The sequence below is a fragment of the Eleutherodactylus coqui genome, chromosome 10 (assembly GCF_035609145.1).
Source record: "Eleutherodactylus coqui strain aEleCoq1 chromosome 10, aEleCoq1.hap1, whole genome shotgun sequence".
Taxonomy (NCBI): domain Eukaryota; kingdom Metazoa; phylum Chordata; class Amphibia; order Anura; family Eleutherodactylidae; genus Eleutherodactylus; species Eleutherodactylus coqui.
Genome location: NC_089846.1, coordinates 91,190,128 through 91,216,472, shown reverse-complemented (window position 1 = coordinate 91,216,472; position 26,345 = coordinate 91,190,128). Strand labels below are relative to the sequence as shown.

Below are 26,345 nucleotides of genomic sequence, written 5' to 3'. Positions count from 1 at the left end.
GCGAAACAAACATGGAATGCTTTTCGCCTAGTGTCTACAAAATTTCTCAGTAATGTTAGGGCAGAAAACTACAAGGAACTCGTACAAGACATGCTAATGTTGTATCAGAAACTTGGCTGCAATATGTCTCTAAAGATCCACTTCCTTCATTCCCATCTGCATTTCTTTCTGGACAACGGTTGTATGGTTAGTAATGAACATGGTGAACGATTTCATCGAGATATCGCAACAATGGAACAAAGATACCAGGGAAAGTGGTCCACTACCATGCTGGCTGACTACTGCTGGACACTCCACTACCATGCTGGCTGACTACTGCTGGACACTCTACAGAGATGCTCCTGAACAGCTAGATAAAAGACAGGCAAAGAAATCTAAAGGCCCATTTACACACACAGATAATCTTTTAAAAGATTGAAAGATCAGCAATCATTTCGCATAAAGTACTAATGTGCGCTAAATGCTATTAGTACTTTATCAGCTTCATTTGCATACAAATAAGCTGTTGAAGAACTCAGCAGGAGGTCTGAGTTCTGTAATTAGCTCCATTGTTCAGCCACAGGCTGCTAAGGGAAAGCACTGTAATCTATAGCTTCCGGTGGAGAATTCAGCACCATTGACAGCAGACACAGCTGGGCTGACAGCTGAGAACAGCTGAGACAAAGCAATCAGCTGTAATCAGCTCTCCCCTGGGCAAAATACAGCATTCGTGCCTGCTCATCAGCTGTTCTGCCGAACAATGGTTTTCAAGCAGAACTGAAAACTGTCGTCCAGCAGAAAACTGAAAGATGGGTACATTTAGACACAATGATTATTGCTCAATGATAATCATGTCTAAATGGGCCTTAAGACGTAGTCTATGACTTGATTTTTTACAGGTATTACCCATAGGCCTATTACTATTGGCACATGTTTTGGGATGTAAACAATTATTGCAGATTACAAAAAAATAGAGACAATTTTGCATTTTGACTGTCATGTTTGTGTTGAGCACATAAAAATTAAGAAATCACTAATTTTATTTCAGTAACATGACTTTAGTAAAAATTTGTTGACCAATGTTACAAGCAAAGTTCCCATTGAAGTGAATGGACAATTGATCTGCAACACCACGCCTCACCACTTCAGTTGGAGCAGCATTGTCCACTTCCTGCAGAAATCACCTCAATGCAGGATTGCAGTGGCCCAATAAACAGCTGATCCGCAGAGATCCAGGTTTGGCTGACTGACCATCAAGATCAACTATTGATGGCGTATACTGGGGAACTACATATATCAGAATGGCCTGGCACCCTGTATCCACTATGTGTGGGAGTGTACACCAAGCAGCCACCCCCCTCATTATCAAGAGGCAGTGTGAGTGGTTGTCTTATCGGTGCCCTCACAGGTGTTATTGGCTCCTCCATTTGGTAGTCAGCTACCTGCATGGTGAGAGGAGGATGCATCTATATGAACTCCTCAGTAAGTAAGGGCCATTTTCTGTGATTGTTTTTAATTCTTGATTTCCCCTTCTGTGATGCATTTATATTAGTGTAGGGACCCACTACAACGCAAGGAACCGTGAAGTGGTTAGTGGGCTCATGTATCTTGGCCAACATCCAACCAATGCCTTGCATTTATTATCTATCATTCACATGCAGTGTGGTTTTAAGACTCCAGGGGGAGCCCAGGGTGGCAGTACCAATGTGGTTCACTGATGGATATGCAGGGCAACCCGCCGAAATATTATGGCGTCATTAATAGGTTGCTGGTCTGCATGGTGAACTACATCTATCAGAATGGTCTGGCACCCTGTATCCACTATGTGTGGGAGTGTACGCCAAGCATCCACCTCCCTCATTATCAGCAGGCAGTGTGAGTGGGTGTTTTATCGGTGCCCTCACAGGTGTTATTGGCTCCTCCATTTGGTAGTCAGCTACCTGCATGGTGAGAGGAGGATGCATCTATATGCACTCCTCACTCAGTAAGTAACGGCCATTTTTTGTGATTGTTTTTAATTCTTGATTTTTCCCCTTCTGTGATGCACGTACACTGGGGAAGGATCATTAATAGTTTAAATTGGACAGCCCCTTTAATGCAAAAAATAGGCTTGTCAGAAAGGGGTTAATTTCAATCCCATCTTTATGGTTTTGTTTTATTTTTATTGTGATGTATAGAGAGAAAATTATAAAAATTGTGTTGCTCTCCAAATACGTCTAGACCCAACTGTAAGTGTCTGGTTGACCCCCATCACAAACTATCTGAGCGTTGATGGCGTCACTGCTCAGTGATGGGAGCCATGATGTCAGAAGTATAGCACGTGTTCACTGCGCCCATCTACTGCAGCAGTCTCCAACAATGCGACACATCACTGCTGGCCACACTCAAACAGAGATGACCAGTGGGTGACTGTAGGAACTGCAGAACTGGATCATCGAGGTAGAAAATAGGCAAGCACTGGCCCTTGCTATGTTTTAGCCTATCTGTAGCCCTATTTAATTTTTTTAACCCTTTAGTGACCACCAATACACTTTTTTTTTTTTACAGCAGTCCCTAATAGGCTTTAAACCTGAACATACACCTTTTTAACAAAGTGGCTTGGCTGACTACTGCCAACCAGGATCTTCCTTCATGTTCTGGACCTCAGTGGTTTGCAAAGCAGATTTGTTTTCCAGAAATAGCGCCACCTTTATCTGCAGGTTATATGTAATATTGCAGCTCAACCACATTCACTTTGTTAGATCTGAGTGGCAGTGCCAGACATAACCTATACAGAAGAGTGGCACCGTTTTTTGAAAAAGCAACCAAGTTCCCCCAATGCCTCACTACTTCTACTGAGTGTTGTGTGTTTCTGTATAGAGCTCAGCAGTCTACTAAGGGGTGCATAGAGGGGCTGACACACTGTAGCAAATAGCAGGATAACAGTTATGTCCGGCACCTGATGACCATATAAATCCCGTTATAAATGCACAGTAACTGAGATGCATTTCAGGAGGTGGCGGCCCTTAATCTGCGGATATAATGGAGAAAGCCTGATTATTCTTCTTACAAGCTGCTCAATGCGGCCAGATGCGGAGGCCGAGGGTGCGCTGCATTCATCCGTCACTCAGCGGCTGCCTTTTATTGAAATTGCATCTGTGAATTACAATGTATAGAATGGAAGAAACCTATTGACCAGAGCAGGAAGTGGTGAATGTCAGAGCGGCTCCCGGAATACAGAAAGTGTAGACATTAACAGGCCAGGATGTTCTCCAACAATGTGATTGGAAAGAGATGACCACAGTATTGTATATTCATGAGAAGAATCCAAACTGCACGCAGAAGATCTATCAAAAATGGCTAAGGCTTTGTCCTGTCATTTAGTGGAATAAAAAATTTGTTGGAAAACGTAAAGCATTGCTCCATTAGTTGTTCAAAAATCAGTGGTTCACTGTGTACATACATTACTTATCCTGTACTGATTCTGAATCACTGTGTAATACCCCAGAGCTGCACTCACTATTCTGCTGGTGCAGTCACTGTGTACATACATTACTTATCCTGTACTGATCCTGAGTTATATCCTGTATTATACTCCAGAGCTGCACTCACTATTCTGCTGGTGGAGTCACTGTGTACATACATTACTTATCCTTGACTGATCCTGAGTTACATCCTGTATTATACTCCAGAGCTGCACTCACTATTCTGCTGGTGGAGTCACTGTGTACATACATTACTTATCCTGTACTGATCCTGAGTTACATCCTGTATTATACTCCAGAGCTGCACTCACTATTCTGCTGGTGGAGTCACTGTGTACATACATTACTTATCCTGTACTGATCCTGAGTTACATCCTGTATTATACTCCAGAGCTGCACTCACTATTCTGCTAGTGGAGTCATAGTGTACATACATTACTTATCCTGTACTGATCCTGAGTTATATCCTGTATTATACTCCAGAGCTGCACTCACTATTCTGCTGGTGGAGTCACTGTGTACATACATTACTTATCCTGTACTGATCCTGAGTTATATCCTGTATTATACTCCAGAGCTGCACTCACTATTCTGCTGGTGCAGTCACTGTGTACATACATTACTTATCCCGTACTGATCCCGAGTTACATCCTGTGTTATACTCCAGAGCTGCACTCACTATTCTGCTGGGGAAGTCACTGTGTACATACATTACTTATCCTGTACTGATCATGAGTTACATCCTGTATTATACTCCAGAGCTGCACTCACTATACTGCTGGTGGAGTCACCGTGTACATGCATTACTTATCCTGTACTGATCCTGAGTTACATCCTGTATTATACTCCAGAGCTGCACTCACTATTCTGCTGGTGGAGTCACCGTGTACATGCATTACTTATCCTCTACTGATCCTGAGCTAAACCTTGCATTATACTCATTATTATTACTGCTGTAATATTCTTTTTTTCTTCTTATTTTAGGTATTTTAGAACTGAAGGAAGACACTATTGAGAGTTTGCTGGCTGCTGCTTGTCTTCTTCAGCTCTCCCAGGTTATAGAAGTGTGCTGCACCTTTCTTATGAAGCAGCTTCATCCTTCCAACTGTCTGGGGATTCGGTCATTTGGAGACGCACAGGGCTGTGTGGAGCTCTTGCGGGTGGCTCACAGCTACACTATGGTAAGATTCCTGCAGACCTTTACTACATGTGCATTTAATGTGGGTTAAAGGGTTGTTCTTCCAACAAAACCCTATGTTTATGTATTTTGTTTTTGGACAGCGTGACACCGCTATGGGGTCAATTGCGACCCTATTTGATCATTGGCCTTCATGACGAGCACAAATTTGGTGCTCGGTGAATAAATATGTGAATATCTACCACTCAGTGTCAATTGCAGTCAACATTTCTACACTTTACAAAATCTCCATTTGGAGTCAGTGAATGGAAATTTTCTTATTTAAATGTAAAGGCTTAAACCTATTGCAGATCTGTCCTGCTCACACAATTCAGGGTTGCTTACCACATATCCATCAAGGCTACCTTTAAAACCTACACAAGCTTCAGTCTTGTCCTGATGGTTTGTTGCAATGTAACAGTGCTGATAAATGCTTCAGTCTGGGGTCCAGGAAACATTTGTGCCGCTGCTGTGTTCAGCTTGCAGCTTATTCTTCTCATACAAAACGTTTAACTTTTATGAACAAGATTAGCCAAGACAACCTATATTTGGCTTCTAGATATAATCAAGGCTGTTCCCATTCACTACCAGCATGCAGAGAAATTACAAATGCTAATTAGAAAGTTTCTAAATTCTTAATTGCACGATAATGATCCGTATATAACTATATAGTGTGAAGGCTGATTTAGACACAACGATTCTCGCTCAAAAAAGCCATCTTTTGAGCGATAATCGTGTCTAACTGCACTGACATCGTGACGTTTTCATCAGGGAATCGCTGATCTTTCAGTTATCAGGAATTTACAGCAGGATACAGCTGATACTATTGTTTCAGCTGTATCCCGCTCCCTGAAGACAGACTGGTAAGAAGCCGGGTGCTCCAAGCACAGAACAGCTGGATGCAGAAGACAAGCGGCCCCACTTGTCTTCTGTATCCCCTGCTCGGAGCGCTCGGCTGTATAACACCCGGGCTCTCAGAGCAGAGAATAGGTGGATGCAAAAGACAAGCGACCACGCTTGTCTTCTGCATCCTCCGCTCGGCTGTATAACAGCTGGGTGCTCCGATCAGGAAACAGCTGCATGTAGAAGACAAGCAGCCCCACTTGTCTTCTACATTCCCTGGTCAGAGCGCAAGATGATCGCTCAACGTTTGAGCAATCACCTTGTGTTGTAAAAGCAGACAACGATTCGCTCAACAGTAGCTCAAAAGATTTTTTGAACGATAATCGTTGTGTCTAAACTAGGCTTAAACCAGCGCTTCCCAACTCCAGTCCTTAGGGACCATCAACAGGTCATGTTTTCAAGATCTCCTACAGTAAAAACAACTGTGGTAATGTCTGAGGCGCTGACAATAATTACATCACCTGTGTAATACTGAGGTGATACTGAGGAAATCCTGAAAACCTGACCTGTTGGGGGTCCCTGAGGACCGGAGTTGGGGGGCACTGGTGTAAGGGCTCTTTCATATGGGATAGAATATTCCGTAAAGCACTGCAGAATAATCCATTGTCAAAATCTGCACCGTAATCTGTAGATCTAATTCCCCTGTGGAAAAATTTTGCCTCTAAAATCCTATTAAAAATCTGTGTCTCTTTGAAGTTTTCCTGCGTATTCGCATGTTGAATTTCAAAGTAGAAACGAAAAAAAAGCAACATGTTGCATCAAAATTCCACACGTGGAACCATGCAGAAATCCATGCCAAAAGACAGATTTTAGAGGCGGAATTCACTTGGAATTTTTCCATGGAGAGGTCTGCCACGTGAACATACCCAGAACTCAATTTCGATTTAGAATTGCTGGCAGAATTCTGCAATTTTTGATTTTGTATCAAAACCCACATATTGGACACAAAGGCTTTGGTGTGGAAGAGCCTCAGGTGGACCAACACCATGAAGCCCATGTAGAAGAGAGTAAGAAGTCTGGAGCTTTCCAGCAGAACACGGAGACAGGAAGGAGACACCACCGTGCTGCCGCTCAACTGGGATCCTCTTCGACATAGAGCATAATGCGAGTGTGCTATACATACTAATGTCACCATGTTGTACATTAATCATGGCCACCATATCCTGTCCCCCTCACTGACCCCCATTCGGAAAGCAGGAAGCGCAGTCCTTGTGGAAAGGATGCAAATAATCACTTGTATAAGACAAAGGAGCAACTGACCGAGGGAGATAACAGGCAGGAAGCGGCGTGACATCCCCACCGCCGCCGCTTCTCTCCCACATCTGCTCCTCTGTCCTGTCTCTTTAAACTCAAAAACTTGTCAAAAACACAATAAAGCAGTGGAGATACAGTAGATGTGGCCTGCAGTCCTATGTAACACCACAGATAATGTAGTAGATGTCACCTGCACTCCTGTGTAACACCACAGATAACAGTGATAATTTTGAGCACAGACAATGTAGTAGATGTGACCTGCAGTCCCATGTAATGCTCTATGCTCATTCATTCATTCATTTACAAATATGTTGTGAATTCTTTGGTTCAGGTTGTATGAAATAGCAAAAAAATGAAAAGGTATGAAGTCTTCTCCTGGCCCTTCGGGGGTCCTCTGCGCAGATTAATTGTTGCCCCTAATAGGTATTAGGAAAGCCTGTTTCTCCTGAAAAGCCCCTTTATGTAAATATCTCAGCAGTCAGTGACTGTGCGGTCCGCCTCCACGTTCTTCTCAGACAGGTCTCTACACCGTAGCGTGCCGGGGGTCGCGGTTTATGACTGTATGAAGACTACTTTAAGGATATAAAGGCAGATCCGTCTCCAGATAGAACTGAACCTTTTCCCGCATCTTCTCATTAAGAAACTGAGAAACTTTGTTTCCATCTCCTGAAATGTCAGCAGAATGAACAGTAATAAGTTAAATACCACGTTGACATTTAAGAAATTACATGAGATGAAAAGCGGCCGTTCCTTGTTTTCTCGGCTTATTGCGCACTAAGAGGATTCTGTTTAAATTAATCTCTCATTATTACTAATTACATAAAACAGCGCAAAAGCCGTCACAACAGCCGCTGTGCTTGTAATTCCGCCTACCTGATCCTCATCATCAGCCACACAAACTGAGCTCAGGGAGATCAATTGTAGCTGGTTACCATCGTAACCGGACCTAAAAACGTAACGGCTATTTACTTAACAGTACAATCTCCTCAATGCAGTTCACAGATTCTCCAACAAGCCTGCAGATTACCTAATGCTGTCCTTCAAAGTGTGCACCTTATTTTGGAACAGAGACCGGCCTCACTTACAGTTTGTATTCTGTGTATCGTTAATACTTGCAGCCCAGGCTATTCCAAGGTCAGAAGAATAACACCGTTCCCTTGGATCCTTGTCACAGTACTGATGGTTCTGCTAGGTTGTGGCACAGACTTTCCAGGCAGTCTGCGGTCCCTTGGTTCGGCGCTCACTGTGTGATCCAAGTAGTCCAGACTCTGCTTCTCCTATCTGTCACCCTCCTCACAGGTAGCAGCTCCTCTCACAGTCCCTGTGCTTTCTGCAGACTGTTGCGCTCCTCCTGCTCCCTGTCACGGTCCCTGCGTCCTCCCTCTGGTGCAACAAAACTTCTTTTATCTGGGAGCCTCAACCAATCAATACTTGTTCGTTAGGCATGCTCAGTTCTATCACGTCAAAATCTAGCACAAATTTTGGCGCAAGCAATGATTCTGCTGCAATTTTTCGCACATCTTCCTGTCCATCACAATAGCAACAGTTAAACCCTTCAGGGTAGCCACTTATACTAGACAGTCTGAATGTTAAATCAGTTCAGACCACCATTTAGTTGGCTTAGTTCACCGCCAATATTATGCCAAAATTTTGATGCTGTTTAGGTCACGATCTCTTTTTACGAAGGAACACCCTCGTCGTGCAAAAAAAGTGTCTAAAACACCCAGCAAATGTGACACAAATCATGGCCACAAGCCCAGAAAACTCTCACATTTTCAGCTTGTAAATAAGTCCCGTTGTGTTTCAATTTCTCAACATTTTAAAGATCTCTGCTAGCAGTCAGTGAATGGGAAGCAAGCTTGTTTACATCCAGACGCTAAAAAAACTGAGCTTTCCCCACCGCTGCAGTTTGTTACCGTGTATCAGTGTATGAATCCTGTTTAAGTTACCCATAGCAGCGACACACATCTCTCCAGCACTGGATTACAGCTTTTATTGTGCTTTCCCTGATACAGTATAACAAGCTCTCCCGCTATAAAAAGTGTACTGTAGAGATTTGTAGCTACTGAACTGTATGCATCCATTCACTGACAGCAAGCACGGATCTTGAAATGGTGAAGAATTCTAGTTTATTAGGCTTTGTTCTTATCCACACCGGAAGCTCCACCGTCAACAGGAAAAAATAGGAAGCAGATCTATGTTTTTTTCCCTTAGGTAGAATGGCAGTCCATGGGGTCCGCGGGGGGCGCTGTCCACACGACGGATCTGTCACCGCTTGAAATTGGCTTTTTCTGCCGTTATGACAATACAGAAATCTGGAACTCAGAACACAGCTGTGAACTCGGCCTTAGAAGTTATCGTTACGCAACGATCTTGTACTTGCCGTCACTTCCAATTTGGCAGGACTATCCCACACATTGGACTGTAGAGAGGGGTGGAGTTTATGAAAATTTACCTAAAGTGACATTTTATTTATTTAATTTTTTTTTTGGGGGGGGGGGGGGGGTCTTTGTGTGCTTGAATAGGGTGGAGCTTAAATGTACAGATTTGGGGAATTAAAATGTTGGTTGGTGTGTAGCAATAAAACCTCAGATACAATATGTAGCCTTGTCCTTCCAAAGACACATGAACACACGCACTGATCGGTCCCTTTATTAGACCCCCATCTAGTAGCACCTTGGACCTCCTTGGATTCTACAAGATGATGAAACTGTTCTGCAGGAATATCGGCCCCTGCGGACAGGAAGCTTCTTGTAGTTGCTGCAGATTAGATGGAGGTGCTGACATGTTCTGACCAGCTGACAAGAAGGGGTCAGCGATTCATGCTGTCTGTGCCACATTCTGACTCCCATCAGCACCAACAGAAATCTGCATCCATCTGACCAGGAGATGTTTTTCTGCTGCTCAGTGATACAATGTTTGCGCTCTTTTGCCCGCTGGAGTCTCGCCTTTCTGTTTCTCATAGGGTTTATTCACATGGGCATTTGCGCATTTGTACTGTATAAATCGGTCCAATCTTGCAAGCGACTTTCCTATGATTGTCACGTGCATTTGAGATTTCTTTGCATTTTTACGTATGTATAAATTGCATGTTGATTCTTTTTGGTTTTCTGTTTTATATGCAGCCATAGACTTGATTGGGTGATTTTTGTCCACAAATCATACCAAAATGGAAAGTGTTATGTTTTTTTTATTTTTCCCTTAGGAATATTTTCTTACAAAATGGTAAGTCTTGACTATAACCATTTAAAATGTTACGTTTCTTTCCAATTTTGGACCTTTTTCTTTTTTTTTTTTTGGTGAGTTAATCGGACGGAAAAATCATTCAGACACAGAGGTGCTGGAACTGGTTGGCTATTATATCCAATCCATTCTAAGGAATGGCGAGTTGTCTGTTGGGGCACGTCAGTTGGAGACAGTTTGGCTGACTGTGAGGGCCTGTTCACCTGACATCCTCCTATGGCCCCTTTTGGTGATGAGTTGTTTCTGGCCTCAGGATCTTCTTTTGCCGATGGTTCTCCCCATTCATGCCATTCTTTGTATACTCTCCACACTGTTGCACAAGAAAATCCCCCACAATCGGCAGTGACATGTCCAGCACCGATGACCGGGCTTCGTTGGGAGTCGCTCAGATCACTGGATTTCCCATCCAGCGTGGATTCACACTGAAACTGATCCACAGAAAACTTGTCATGTGATTTTAATGCCGCACCCCGCGGTCACAGGGAGAAACTCCATACTGGGAAGCACCAATCGTGAGATAACTGGGGTCTCTAATAAAGCAGCCAATCAGTGTAGAGTATTCAGTAATTACCAAACTGGTTTTTCCTCTCTGCTATAATTCAGTGTAGTTATTAGTAGCAGTAAATAATGTATAACCGTGTATCTTCGCACTCCTTAGTAACACATTCCCAGCACTCCGTACTGTTACATCACATTACTCTGTGTATTATGATCGTTCTGTTCCACAATCTGCATTCATTGATACTTTGTCTTTAGAATAAAGTCACGAATTCATAATTGAAAATACAACAAAGCCTCCTATAAAGAGCTGCAGGAACTGTAACAATGTCGCAGCAGTGAGTGATGACTCCGGTGGCTGTGAATGATTTCTGCAGGTTGATGCTTCTGAGGACACCCTGCAGGCGGCTGACAGAGAGTAATGACGTTCAAATAGACGTCATCTATAATATATGACAAACGCTGTCTCCTCCGTGTACTGAAACCTTAAAAACAGACAGGGGGCTGACAGAGCGATCGCTCAGAGCCGCCACTTACGGGTGATGCTGATCGGCGACACATGGGGATTTACAATACAAATACTAGTGGAAGAACATGACGGATACATCACATACTGATACAATATGTACAGATCCAAGCACTCGCCTACCACCGCCGGCCCCATAGTATACACGCACCAATCTTAAAGGGCTATTCCAGTCTATGACTGATAACATATCCACTGGGGATCCAATGCTTAGGACCTCCGTCCATCCGCTGATCATCTGGCCCACTACACTCTTCAGTGGGCTGGACATTGTTAACAATGGTCAGAAGAAGCAGGGGGAGCACCAGATTCATTCCTATTGAAGTCAATGTCAGCACCATACTGCTTCCTGCTCCTCTCATGGTCAGGACCTCATGTCCAGTCCAGTGTAAGATGATCAGCTGATGGATGTGCGTCCTGAGCGGCAGCCTGCGTCCATCAACTACTGATGACCTATTCAAAGAGATGATTGGTCATCCATTGAAAAAGACCGTAAAAATGTTTTTAAAGTCATTCCCTATCCTGTGGATAGAATAGAACTTTCCATATTAGAAAAACCCGTTTAACCCCTTAGCGTCCTGGATGTATATGTACATCCTAGGTGTGCAGGATGGAGTGGAATCGGGAGCCTGCTCGTTACACAGCGGATGCCAACTGTCTTTGACAGCTGACACCCATACCGCAACAGCTGCAATCAGAGTTTGCCGATTGTGGTTGTAAACCCTTTTTTAAATTCCGCTGTTAGTTCTGGCAGTGCCATTTTAATGCCCCGATTAGTGTTCAGGGGTCCAGAATGAGACTGCGTCATGTCATTCAGTTGACATGGCAGCCGAGGATCTTCTAAAAGGCCCCAAGACTGCCATGTATTTCTGCCTATTAAAACGTGCCAGTGGCCTGCCTTAATAAAATGCTGCAGAAATACCATATACTGCAATACTGAAGTAAAAAGTCTGAATTTATTTTTTTTACGTATTGTAAAAAATAAAGGATATTAAAAGTTAAAATTAAACCTTTTGTCGTATCTATAGTAAAAAAATCAAATTAGAAACAATGTGGTATTGTCGCATCTGTTAAAGTTCAGTCTATCAAAGTAACACATTATTTATCTTGCAATGTGAACATTGTTGGAGAAAAAAAGTGCTCAACCCCAGAATTGTGCTATTTTTTTACCCTCTCTCGGAGAAAATGTTTTATTCAAAATCATAAAATGGTTGTAAAATGATGGTCCCGACAGAAACTGCAGGACGTCCTGCAAGAAATTACCTTTCATACAGCTACAGGGACGGAAAAATAGAGAAAAGTTCTGGCGGTCAGAAAATGATGGCAGAAAATCTTTTTTTTCTCAAAGATTTTACTCTTATTTTCTGAAGTAGCGCTGAACAAAACGATGTAAATATATTGTTGTACTCGTTCTGACCCATAAAACAGTTGTATCATTTTGCTGCCCTGTGTTCGCCGTAAAAAGAAGACAATCAGCCTGCAAAAAGATGGCGGAATTGCATTTTTTATTTTTTTTTTATTTCACTCGACTCCACTTAGGAGTCAGATGAAGTTTTTAAGAAGATTAAATAGTACCAAAAACACAACTTGTCTCATATAAAAAGTCCTCCGATAGCTACATCGACTATTATGATTTTTTTTAAAGCAAAGAACAAAAAATGTGTGGGGGAGGGGGGGCAGAGAGCTGTGACCTTAAGGGGTTAAGTTCTGACTAGCAGTCTGGTTTCACCTACAACACGTCTGGTTTTTATGTGCAGTTCGTTTTTATGATAATTGTTCTAGTTTTACGTTTTCAATTTAAATTCATCTTCCTTTTTACTTCCTCAATTCTTTATAGCAAAGCAGAACATATAAACTCCTGTACTGGGAGCTGTGAGCGGAGTCGTCACGCAGCTCTTCAAATACTCACATCTCATTCTTATTTTATTCACCACCGTGATATTTTATTTCTAGGAACATTTTATTGAAGTCATCCGTAATCAGGAATTTCTCCTCCTGCCGGCTAATGAAATTGCCAAACTGCTGTCAAGTGATGATATTAACGTCCCGGATGAGGAGACCATTTTCCAAGCATTAATGCAGTGGGTGAAACATGACGTACAGATGCGGCAGAGGGACCTGGGTATGCTGCTCTCCTATATAAGGCTACCGCTGCTCCCCCCACAGGTAAGTGGGAAAAACTAAATTCTATACTGCCACAGTAAAGCTTTGTTCCTCAAGGATTATACATTCTGAATGAGCTACCCTCTATGCAGAAATATATAACTACTATAATACTGCCCCCTATGTACAAGAGTATAACTACTATAATACTGCCCACTATGTACAAGAATATAACTACAATATTACTCCCCCTATGTACAAGAGTATAACTACTATAATACTGCCCCCTATGTACAAGAATATAACCACTATAATACTGCCCCCTATGTACAAGAATATAACTACTATAATACTGCCCCCTATGTACAAAAATATAACTACTATAATACTGCTCCCATGTACAAGAATATAACTACTATAATACTGCCCCCCTATCGACAAGATTATAACTACTATAATACTGCCCCTATGTACAAGAATATAACTACTAGACTACTGCCCCCTATGTTCAAGAATATAACTACTATAATACTGCCCCCCTATGTACAAGAATATAACTACTATAATACTGCCCCCTATGTACAAGAATATAACTACTCTTATACTGTCCCCTATGTACAAGAATATAACTACTATAATACTGCCCCCCTATGTACAAGAATATAACTTCTATAATACTGCCCCCCCTATGTACAAGAATATAACTACTGTAATACTGCCCCTATGTACAAGAATATAACTACTATAATACTGCCCCCTATGTACAAGAATATAACTACTCTAATACTGCCCCCTATATACAAGAATATAACTTCTATAATACTGCCCCCTATGTGGAGTTTGCTTGTCTATGCATGGTTAGAGTGTTAGGGAGAGAGACAACCTTTTAGCTCACAGTTATCTCAGTGAGATGGAGGTTCCTGCTTATAACTAAATCTTGGGGTTCAGTTACTTGCAGACTTAGAAAACAGCCCAATGTTCGCCAATGATCTCGAGTGTCAGAAATTTCTGATGGAAGCCATGAAATATCATCTTTTGCCGGAGCGAAGATCGATGATGCAAAGCCCTCGGACAAAACCCCGGAAGTCCACAGTTGGGGCTCTTTATGCAGTAGGCGGAATGGATGCTACTAAAGGTATGAATTATAATATTCATGCACCATCATTTAGAATACAGACTGTGACTCGGATAATTGATACAACGTACTAAGTGTTCTCATTTCCGTCAGTGCCTTTGACTTTGAATGAAGTGGTAGGGTGCCTCCTAGCTGGACCGCTGCGCAATTCAGAATCCTCCTAGCTGCGGTCATATAGCAAGAGGGAATTGGAGCTCTCCCACTAATTCAGCATTACTGTTGAGTGAATCAAAACAGTAGCAACTTGTTTTGAGTCGAACTTTTCAAAAAGTTTGCTTCATAATGAGCCCAAATCTCAGTTGTTTTTTCTCGGCTGAACTCGCTAGGAAAAGAAGAGGCAGAAGAAGAAAGCTTCCGCATCCAGCTTCCTCTTTCTCTCTTTGCTTTTCCTTCCTCTCTGGCTGTTTTTGCTTTTCCTCTGTCAGACTCTCTTCTTATAAGGGACTTTTATAGCTCTCAGGGTGGCTTCAGACGAGCATGTTTTTGTGCATGCATATGCACGCATGAAAACACGCATCTATTACAAGCAATGCATGCACCAGATGTTTTCTTCATCCCTGCGTGGAAAAAATTCCCTGCTGCAGCTGCCATATTTGTGACAGATGCAGCAAAGGAATTCTAAATCCCCGCGGGGAATAAAGATTTCCCTGCTGCACCTGCCACATCTGTGACAGATGCACCAAAGGAATTCTTCATCCCCGCAGGGAATAAATAATTCCCTACCGCAGCTGTCACAGAGGGGATCCTGCTGCTGGCACCCAGCAATTGTTTTTCAGGTAAGTGCTTTAAATATAAGCCCTTCCCTGAAAAACAAGAAAAAATGCTGATAAAAATAAAAGAAAAATCAATACTCATCACCATTTTTTCTTGCGGCAGATGTGTTCTTCATCCCCGCGGGGATTTAGAATTCCTTTGCTGCACACAAATGTGGCAGGTGCAGCATGGAATTCTTTTTCCTCGCGGGGATGAAGAACACATCTGTCGTATGCAGCAGATGTGTTCTTCATCCCCGCGGCCACACAGCGGCGGTGGACAGGTAAGTTTTTTTTTTGTTTTTGTTTTTTTTTTACACTAAAATTCTTGTTTTTCAGGGAAGGGCTTATATCTAAAGCTCTTCCCTGAAAAACAATTTGGTGTGCCGGCAGACCATTGCCTTCAATAGAGCCCCTGACAGCAGTTGCTGCTCCATTGAAGGCAATGCATGGACCTGCATTCACGGGTGTTTTTGCACGTACACCTGTGCACTTATGTATGCACCTATGTACGCACAAAAACACACTTGTGTACATCAATTGCAATGGAAGCCGTCCAAGCTGCGGCTTTTCTGCAGTCATCACTGCGGAAAGGTCACGGGATCTGCGTCATCGCCTAGTGACTGTACAGCTAAATCTGTATTGTGCATGTTCGGTCACAGGGCACAGGGTTGGATTTCACTGCAGGATCCCGCATACGGAATCCGACCCGTTCGTATGCAAGCGGCCTTATGGAAAGTTGGCTGAATGCCATCCAGAATTGATCATCTATGTAGAGAATAGGTGATACATATTTTTGGCTCTCATACCCTTTTATGTACGTGAACTGGGCGATATTTGTTTTTAAAATTGTATATTTCCAAAATAAAAATGTGATCTCTCCTCCAGCAGCTATAAGGCCTCATGTCCACTAGCTAAATGGAATTGGGGATTCCGCAGCGGATTTGCCCATATGGAATCATTGGCCATCTGTGGGCCCATTAAATTTATTTTTGCACCCACGGATGGCATTTTAAAAGAATTGCATTTTTCACACGCGAAAGAAAAAATGCGGCATGCTCCATTCTGCCGCGGATTCCGCGCTGATCGGCAACATTTCTATCACATTGATAGCGATGTGTGCGGATATCTGCATGCAAAAAAGATACCATTTAAAGCAAATCCGCGCGGAATCCGGTAATCTGCGGCAGATTCTGCGCGGATTGTATTTTTCAAGTGGACATGAGGCCTAAATGTGTAAGGACTCCTTCCCACGGACGGATTTACGCCGCGTAATACGCGGTGAAAATCCGCAGCGTTGCCCGCAGCTATTAGGTTCTATTGAACCTAATAGCTCAATGCTCATGGTGTGGAATTCCACTGCAGAATTCCGCACCGTGAAGTCACCCGACCTCACCCACGGCATGCTCTATTTGTCACGGATGTACGCGCGGACGGCTTCCATTGCAGTCAATGGAAGCCGTCCGTCACGCTATCTTCCGCTGTAGCACAGCAGAAGATAGCGTGAAACCGCTTCCCCGCCCACCGCCACCGGCGCGTCATGCGACACTGTGGGCGTGTCATATGACGCTGCGGCGCGTCAGGCGCTCTATTGCGCATGCGCGCCGAAGCGTCATGCGGGCCAGAAGATGCCGGATCCGGAGGTAAGTATTGGAGACTCTGGTGGGCGCCGTTACGGGCTCCGCCGCGGAATTCCGCGGCGGAGGCCGTCACAGCCGTGGGAAGCCGGCCTGAGAGAGGCAGGGAAGTCAGAAGTGTTGTGTGTAACCTGCAAATTTTGACCACTTTTCCTCACCTGTGCTGGTCTCAGTAAATGTACCTTTTGTCTCCACACTTCCTGAGTAGGTGGGCATTCCTAGTGAGCTATGTGATCTGAGCCCATAAGATGTCTCTATGCTGCTCCCTCTCCCCTCTCACAGCATGCAGTTTGAGAGAGCGAGATCAGCAGCTCTCCTGTCCTCCTCTATTTACTGTTAAACCATTGCTAAGTTATCATGTCAAGCAACTATCCCAGATTCTGGGGCAGTCCTGCTATCCCAGGAAAAAGACATGGCCCATAGTGGTGGACAAACTGTGCAGGAATGGAGTCAAATAAAAAATTGCGCAAACTCGCCCCTTTCGCTGCATTGCTGCTTTTCGGTCCCTTGTTCACTTTCTAGAGAGATCAATGATTGGCCTTGGCCACAGTAAACGCCCATTTAGACACAACAATTATCGTTCAAAATTCGCTCAAAAGCCATCTTTTGAGCTGTAATCGCTGTGTCTAAATGCATTGACATTGTGCAGTTTTCATGCACTATTTGCTCATCTCTGACTTTAAGCAAGGTTAAAGTTGCAGATGATCCTTATCAGCGCTGCATGCTGTGTTCTCAGCGGGATACCACAGATAGTATTCCTTCAGCTGGTATCCTGCTCCAACGTCTCAGCTGGATACCTCTGACTGCTCCAAGAACTAAGCATCTGTTTGCAGATAACAGCGCTCCTGCTTTCATTTGCATACAACAGGAGCCTTCATTTACACGCTAATAAACTCTTAAGTAGCTAATTGGCTAAAGTGACCCCCCAAAACTGTCACTCAAACTACTGTTTGAGCGAATTTTGAGTGATCATCTATCAGTGTAAATGGGCCGTTACACTGAGGATTAGGATTCAACCCAGTGAACATGTGACGTGATTGTGCTAACCAGAGCTGAGCAGGGGAGGAGGGTCGCAGACCCCAGTGGTGGGGAATAGGGAAGGAAGGGAGGAAGCTGACAATCTTATGGGGCGGACCTAAGGGGGGTGATTGTCCCGAGCCTACATCCACCTGGTGCCCTCCTGCAAGCTGATGGACAGTGCCCTGTGCAACCATATGGGTCACATTTAACCAAGGTCAACCTTAAAAGTAGGCATTATTAAGCGGAGCGCTATTACTGACCAAGGTCATTATACTAAGCAGATGCATTATTACTGCTTGAGGGCATAAGGGTGCAATATTACTGAGTGCAGGCACCATTACTTTGAGGGCATCACTAATGGGCACTACTACTGTGATGGGACACAATGGGCATGGCCTAGCGTAAAAGGGGTGTGAGCTAGTGTTAAAAAAAAAAATTGCTGTGCTGCAAGCGATGCATGTAAGACTTGTTCCTCATCTCATTGTTCAAAATATATGGGGTGTGAGTTGGGGTCCTCTTACATGAGATGATTGTTGGGATGACTGTCAGGCTCTTCAGCACCCAATGATTATGACTCCTTTGCTTTCATACAGGAGCGATAATTGCTCAGTGAACGGAGACGGAGACGGAGCAGCCAGAGATCTCTTCCAGCCACCTGGCTCCATACAGAGTAAACAAGCCGTCATTCATAGATAAACAACTGCCTGTTTACAAGGACCGATTACTGTGGGATTTTCATCCCTGCAGAAACTGAACGATGAGTGATAGGACAATAAATTATCATTCGTCGTTCTGTCACAATGTTTATACTGAACGATGCAGCAATAATCTGAATGCTCATCCTTCAGTGTAGAAGGGCCCTTACTGTAAGAAGTAAACTTTAAAATGAAGTAATTTTAGCACTCACTATGAATGGGATTATAGCACCCCTATGGTAGAGATGATCTATTTAAAGGGGTTTTCTGGAACATTCTAAAAATAATTATACAAGGTTAAAATAAAGAGAAAATTAATACTCCCCTATCCTGGCACCTCCCCGTCCAACACTGAGGCCCCGGGGCCCGCCGCACAGAACTCTGAAGAAGAGGTAGGTAGTAATGTGTCGACCATTGTCTACGTGACTGCTTGTCCACTGAAGCCTGTGAGTGGCTATGGAGGAATCCCCACTAATGCCTGAGTGGCTAAGCAGTCACCTGCACAATGTATGACATGTGACCACCCGCCGCTGCAGCCAGGTTCCGTGCGACAAGCACTGGGGCTGCAACGCTAGATGGGGAGGCGCTGGGATAGGTGAGTGTTCAATTTCTCTTCATTTTAACCTTTCTTTTTTTTTAAATGTCCTGGAAAATCCCTTTAAGACATTGAAAGCTCTTGAATTCATTGCTCCATGATCAGTTTTTCCTGAAGACCTCGTCCTCGTTGCATAGATCAGGGCTCCTCCTGGGAACCTCAGGGATTATAGTTGCTGTATTTTGAGGTACAATGTCTATAACAGCCATAAAAGACAAGAGAATGAATCAATCCAATCAAGCCAACACTTGCGTGGCGCTCCCCATATCGATTTTTGGCTCTATTCATTTCCCCCAGTGGTGTCACCTTCATCCAAAGTGACAGACAGACGAAAACAATCAATGCGATGTCACCAAGGAGCCGCCGCTCACCTCTTGCAGGTTACAACAAGTTATATATATAAATGCTAGGTCAGCCCAACCGAGAATACAATCCTCTCCCGACGCCCAACCGAGCGCTCACAAGAAACTCATTGATGTCAGAAACCAATTGCGAGCTCTTTTAAATGGCAGGAGAGATGGAAGCCCGGAGCCTGCGCTAATGTGGGAACGGCCCGTAATCCCGCCTCTGAAGAAAGCAAAATCAAGAAACTATAAATGTTAATGATCCTTTTAGGTTAAACTTTCAGATCTCTTGTTCTTGCAAAGAATAACAAGCGTAAGGGGCGCTTAGAATTAATTCCACATCTCCAGACGGACGCTCGCTCTCCACCAGGCGAGCAGGATGAATATTAATAATGTACCCTTCAGTCGAGCGGCGGTTTGATCTTGGGATAATCCAGATGCAGGGAGAATCTCTCTAATCTTCTGCTCTTCTATTTTACTTGTAAAGCTCAAGTTCCTTTATTCATAATCAAAAGAAGCTTGCTGAGATGTTCGTAAAGGTTACCTGCACAGGTGGATATGGGCTCTATGCAGGCGCGAACATAGAACTCCTGGGGCCCCATAGCTGGGCCTCCCTTTCTATGGGCTTCCATATAGCAGCTCAGCTCTAGTAAAAAAAAAACTTATTTGTATAGCGCTAACTTATTCTGCAGCGCTTTAAGGTAAATTATTTATTCCCCTCCCCCCATTAAGCTGGGTACTAGTATACCTCTATGTAATGTCATCACCTGATAATAGTCAGATACCAACTCTACACAATAATGGTAATTACAGAGCAGGTACCTCCAGTGATCACAGGTGAAGTCTCCTTTGGTGAGGTTTGTTGTGTTTTTCTTCTCTATCCAGGCCCAGACCACCATGGAGACTTCTGCCGCTCCCCATTCTGCAACTACTCCCTCCTATTAGTATTCACCCATAGTAATAGTGTTGTCACGTTTGTGCTCCTGGGACCTCTAACTAGAGGCGGTTGGTCTTTTATATGTAGCAGACAAGTGGTGATTGAAGAATTCACACCATCAGCCAGCTAAATCAACCACACCTGCAGCACTGTGCTTTTGGGAACCCACAGAGTCATAGGTCCCAGGACCACAAACGCGTCAAGTGTCCTCACTAAATAAGTGCACTCTCTGTGCCTCTTCTGTAGCCCTAGTTGGTAATGCGATTCCCCCAGTGGCGCTGATTACTATATAGGTGCCCCCAGTTTTCCCATTAGTATAATTGTGCCCCCTCTGTGGTCAAACTTGGTAATGTCCACCATTAGTAGAACTGTACCATGATTGCCTCATTAGTAGAATTGTTCCCCCAGTTGTTCCCATCGATTTAAGTGCCACCTGGTGCCCTCATTAGTATAATAGTGCCCCCTGTTGCCTTCATTAAGGGTGCCTTCCCTCCCCTTCTGTACCTCCGGCTGTACAGCAGCATTATAGCGCATAGAACATACAGGAGGAAGGGGAGGAGGCAGGATTTCCTCTGTATATGGCGAGTAGCATCTAAACCCTCTGACAGGCTTATTACTACTGAGAGATCTGCAGGTGGATGAGCAATTGCAAGGGAAGCGGGCCATTCAACCCAGTGACCCCCATATCAGTGCCATGCTCTGCCTGCATTGTTGGCACGCCACTGACTCGTCAGGAAGAGAGAGAGAAACTACCATTGCCAAGACCTGATAACTCCAGCAGAAGGTAAATCCAAGGACCGTGATTAGAAATAGGTTCCAAATGCAGCTGGGGTTAATGGGGTAGTAGAATGCTCTGAAGCACTAGAAGTAGTCTGCACTAGAAGGGTTAATCCTAGGTTACTACAGGTGACAAGAGAAGCTAATGCAGGCAAAATTAAGAGCTTCTTCACACGAGTGTTTGCGCATTTTGCCGTACTATTTTGCCCACAGGGCAACCAGACACGCCAGGTGAAATGACTAATTCGTCTGAGTTCCAGATGTGTTCTTTTTCTAGCGGAATTGCGTAGCGTACTACGCATCTCCTGGTGTATTATTTGTGCATTTGTGCACCCCCACATTGACTTCTATGGGAACCTTTGGTGCGCAAATGTGCAAAAAAAAAAAAAAGCCATTATTATCTCAGAAGACACAACTCGGCGGTCCTGAGAGAAGACACTGACCTACCACCACCACAGAGATCTGGTGGGCTAAAGGACCTGTGGGGATGTCACTGCTGTGGGAGGAGTCAAGCTGTGTGTGTGATGTGAGGGGTGTAGTAGAGCTGTGTGTGATGTGTGGGGATCATAATGCATGGACCATGTAGCAGAGCTATGTGGCGCATTGGGCCACCAGAAACACTGGTACTATAATGTCTTACTAGTTGAAAAATATTGAGTGGTGGACATCAGGATAGTCTGGCGGTAAACTGAGGGATGGCACTCGTGTGCCCAACCATCGTCCCTTGTAAAGGTACTTTTAGACTTTACAGAATAAGCAGTATGTATGCAGAGAAAAGACTGTTGACTAAATAGGAAGAAAATTGATGAGAAGACAGGGGGCCACACTGGGGGGCCAACAGTAAGGAGCAGGACATCTATAAGGTGGCTGAGTAGATTTGACCTTGTTGTTTCTTTGAATGGTCTATAATATGATTGGAGGGTCACACTTGGGTGTATTGTCCTGGGGCAATTACACAGCACCCCTTTTACTTCTGGCACCCACTTTAGAGGTAATCAGCACTATACGTGTCTATCAGCCTTCTCTCCTCTGTAAGTATTAACATGCACATCTGGCCTAGCCTGAATAGCAGTCAGGAGCTGATAACTGCGAGCGAGTGAACAACCAGCCGGCGGTTATCTCCCGTGTATGAGCAGCTTTAGTTGTAAATCCACAGAGATAAAGGGGAGCCTGCAGAGTAAGCAGGAAGAGCGCAAGCTGCTAATCACAAGTGTAACAACGGGATTACAAATGATTTATTAACATCACACACGAGCTGGATGCTGATGAGGAGCCGCCGCTGCTGCTTCGCACCATCATGGTGGTTACTTATGTATTTTAGGGGCCACGACGATCGAGAAATATGACCTGCGGACAAACAGCTGGATACAGGTCAGCACCATGAACGGTCGGCGCCTGCAGTTCGGGGTGGCCGTGATCGACGACAAGCTCTATGTGGTTGGAGGACGTGATGGACTGAAGACGTCAAATACAGTGGAGTGTTTCAACCCTATCACCAAAGTGTGGACTATAATGCCCCCGATGTCAACCCACCGGCATGGACTGGGTAAGAGCACACCGTGTGGGCAAGGGAATGCCATGCACTGATAAAGCATGAATAGGAATATCATGGGACAGTGTGCTGCTGACTGCTGTATCTAAGCTTAGCATGTGTGATACTGTCTGCAGTTGCTCTATCTAAGCCTATATAGTGATATAGTGTACTGTATGTCATCCCATAATAAAACTGTGCATTTAATACATTAAGAGGGTTTTCTGGGACTAAACTATTGAGGAAGTATCATTATTATTTATAGGTCATCAATGGTTGATTGCTGGGGCTCCGCTGTAAATGTAGCAAAGGTTAACTTGACAATTAAGGAGTTTTTGCAACAAAACTATGTATCAGTAGGGATCTGTTGCTTAGGATCACTGCCAGGGGCGTAGCTGAAGGCTCAAGGGCTCGGGTGCAAAGGTTCAGCCCCCAACACCACCTCTTACCGCACTTGATGACTGCTGGCCCTCGTCTCCTGGGAGCTTTCTGAAGCATTAGTGGGTTTCTTAGGAAGCCCACCCATGCGACAACCAGCAACCATGGATGGTACTAAAGTCAGAAAAGATTAGGAGCATGAGCTCTAAAACTCATCACCCATCTCATCTGTCTCTCATGTCTGTATGTCTGTGATCTCACAGGCAACATATCTACATATGCCAACTGGTATAACAGTGGGCTTAGATCAAAATAATGCCATGTAGCATATAATAGTCAGACATCGGCTCTACGCGGGGATAGTGATTATATTGCATTTAGGGCGACTTTACACAGGACGACTGTCGGGAGCATAAGCACTTGACAGTTGGCTCAAAGACTATTGTTACTCCACTTTCACAGAGCAGGCATAGTCATTCAGTGATTTCTCGCTCAATACCTTGTTGGGTCCTGTGTTACACAATTCAAGTATCACTGCAGGCATCTGTACCTGTGCCCATACCTAAGCCATTCAATCTGCAGCCATCTGTATCTGTACCCATACCTGAACCATACAGCCTGCAGGCATCTGTATCTGTACCCATACCTGAACCACATAACCTACAGGCATCTGTACCTGTACCCATACCTTAACCATACAGCCTCCAGGCATCTGTACCTGTACCCATACCTAATCCATACAGCCTGCAGGCATCTGTACCTGTACCCATACCTAATCCATACAGCCTGCAGGCATCTGAACCTGCACCCATACCCATTGGCCCTATTATTATATACAGGAGATGCATAATGTATACCAGCTGTATGCATATAATTATATATAGGAGATATCAAGGTTATATCAGCATGGTCTATATCACTATATACAGGGAGATGTAAAACTATATCAGCTGTATGCGTGTGTAATAAAAATAAAAAAATTATATATACACACACACGTACAGGAGATACCAGATAGTAATACTTTCCTTCACAGTCTCCTCTTCTTGTCTTGATTTCCTCCCCTTAGAAGATCAAAGAAGAGAAGACTGAGCTGGACCAGGGAGGAAGTTCTCACTATCGCTATGCAGAAGATGCTGCCCGCATCATGCAGTGAGTTTATCAGGCAGCACCGCCAGGATGTATGGGGGATCGGAGAGGAAGCTGCTGCTCCCCTACCTGCATAGTGGCTGCTGCTCATAATTGCAGGTGCAGCTCTCATTTAAACCAATGGGAGCTGCTATCTTAGTTGCATGCTGCTGTCCCATTGATATCAGTAAGAGTTGTGCTTACAATTATGATAGCCGTCCACTACACATGCGTCCGACCCCAGCGTATTCCAGTGGGGCTGCCTAGAAAACTCCTTTGATTTCTCTGGTTAGTCAACATTTCAATGTGGTGAGGCAGGCTCATGGGCCCCCTAGCTTAGGGGCCAGGTTGCAATTGCGACCCTTGCATCCCCTATAGCTATGTCACTGATCACTGCTGAAGAATAGGGCATCAATAGTTTAGTCCCGGAAAACCCCTTTAATTGTCAAGTTAACATTTGCTGCATTTGTACATGATAATATTTGCTGAAACATTGTATCTACGGGTATCAAGTAGGATACTATCCACTGAGCCGTGTGTCTAAGGCCCATTTCACATCTGTGCTGCAACCTCCGTTGGGATTCTGTCGCAGATCCGGCACAAAATACCGCTGCATGCAGAGCTTGTTTTTCACTGGTAAAAGGCTGGACAGTTAAGCGGAAACCGAACCGACCCCATTATAGTAAATGTGGGGGGCTTGTTCGGGGCTAATCGGTTCTGACATGAGACAGAGACAGAACCATTCAGCCAGGGGATTCCCCTTTCCTGCTCTCTGAATGGAGCAAAAAAACTGAACCTCTGATGCAGATGTGAAAGCGGCCTAATTGTATAATGTATGATAATGTGTGTGGAGCTCATTATCATAGCCTGTTGGGTGCTGCATTCTCTGACTTGCACTTTTTTCAGATGCTTTCACGCCTGTGTTGGGGTCAGTTCAGAGTTTCTATCTCTCTGCTCTGTTTCTGGAGTACAGAAACTGAAATAAAATAGAAAAAAAATGGACGCGCTTTTTTACCTCATTGATTTCAGTGGGGTTTAAAAAAACCCCCAAAAAACGGAAAGTAAATGGAAAGGCTGCAGCTTGCTTCTTTTCCATCAGGTTTTTGCTTTTCTGGATTCAAAAATAACACTGCAGACTGCTCAACTTTTCCATCCGAAAAGAATGAAAACCTAACGGAAGGGAAGCAAACAGAAGCCTTTCCATTTGCTTTCTGTTTTTTTGGAAGTCCACTGAAATCAATGGGAAAAAAATGGATCCGTTTAATTTCAGTTTCCTCCAAAAATGGAGCAAAGAGACGGCGACCCTGAATGGACCGCAACGCCGGTGTGACAGCAGCCTGTTTTCAGTAAGTTACATATTCTCAGTCTGGTGGAATGAAAACGAGAGAACAATTTGTATCCGCCCCGTCTTCTCGCTCTGTTTAACCCCTTAATGACACGGCCTATTTTAGGCTTAAGGACGCAATGATTTTTGGCGGATTTTCTTCTCCATTTATCAAAAGTCATAATTTTTTTATTTTTCCGTCGACGCGGCCGTATAAGGTCTTGTTTTTTGCGTGGCGAACTGTAGTTTTTATCAGTGCCATTTTTGGGTACATAGACTATATTGTAAAACTTTTATTTTTTTTATGAGAGCAGGGAGAGAAAACGCATCAATTCTACCATAGATTTTAATTTTTTTTTTACAGCGTTAATCATGCACCATAAATAACACATTCCATTTTTTTCTGCGGGTCAGTATGGTTACAACGATACTAAAATTCTCACATTTTTTTTTAGGTTTTTCCACTTTCCTGCAATAAAAAAAACTTTTTTTTAGAATTTTTTTTCCCCTAAATTGCTGCATTCAAATTCCTGTAACTTTTTAATTTTTTTATGTATGGAGCTCTGTGTGGGCTTATTATTTGCGAGACGAGCTGTACTTTTTATTGGTACCATTTTGGGGTACATACGGCTTTTTTCATCACTTTTATTGCGATTTTAGGGAGGCAAAATGCTAAAAATTAGCATTTTGCCTCAGTTTTTTACGCTTTTTTCCGTGCACACTCAAAAGCATGTGCAACTTATTTTACGCGTCGTTATGGACACGACAATACCAAATATGTGGGGGTTTAAATTTTTAACCTTTTTTATGCTAATGTGAAAAAAAAGTATAAAAAGGGTTTTTTTTTCTTTTTTTTAAACATTTTTTTTAAATTCATTTTTTTAATCTTTTTTTTTTTATACAACTTGTGTCCCCCTGGGGGACTTTGACCACAGTACTGCCCAT

General features: G+C 43.7%; 1 protein-coding gene across 1 annotated transcript in view; it reads left to right on the top strand.

Annotated features, from left to right (window-relative positions):
• KLHL4 (kelch like family member 4) overlaps positions 1-26,345 on the top strand; it is a 142,345-nt gene that overhangs the window by 94,823 nt on the left and 21,177 nt on the right. The window contains exons 4-7 of the mRNA XM_066581443.1: positions 4,428-4,624; positions 12,998-13,210; positions 14,096-14,282; positions 22,361-22,585. Of these exons, the coding sequence (XP_066437540.1) occupies positions 4,428-4,624; positions 12,998-13,210; positions 14,096-14,282; positions 22,361-22,585 (822 nt within the window). The remainder of the gene's footprint in view (positions 1-4,427; positions 4,625-12,997; positions 13,211-14,095; positions 14,283-22,360; positions 22,586-26,345) is intronic.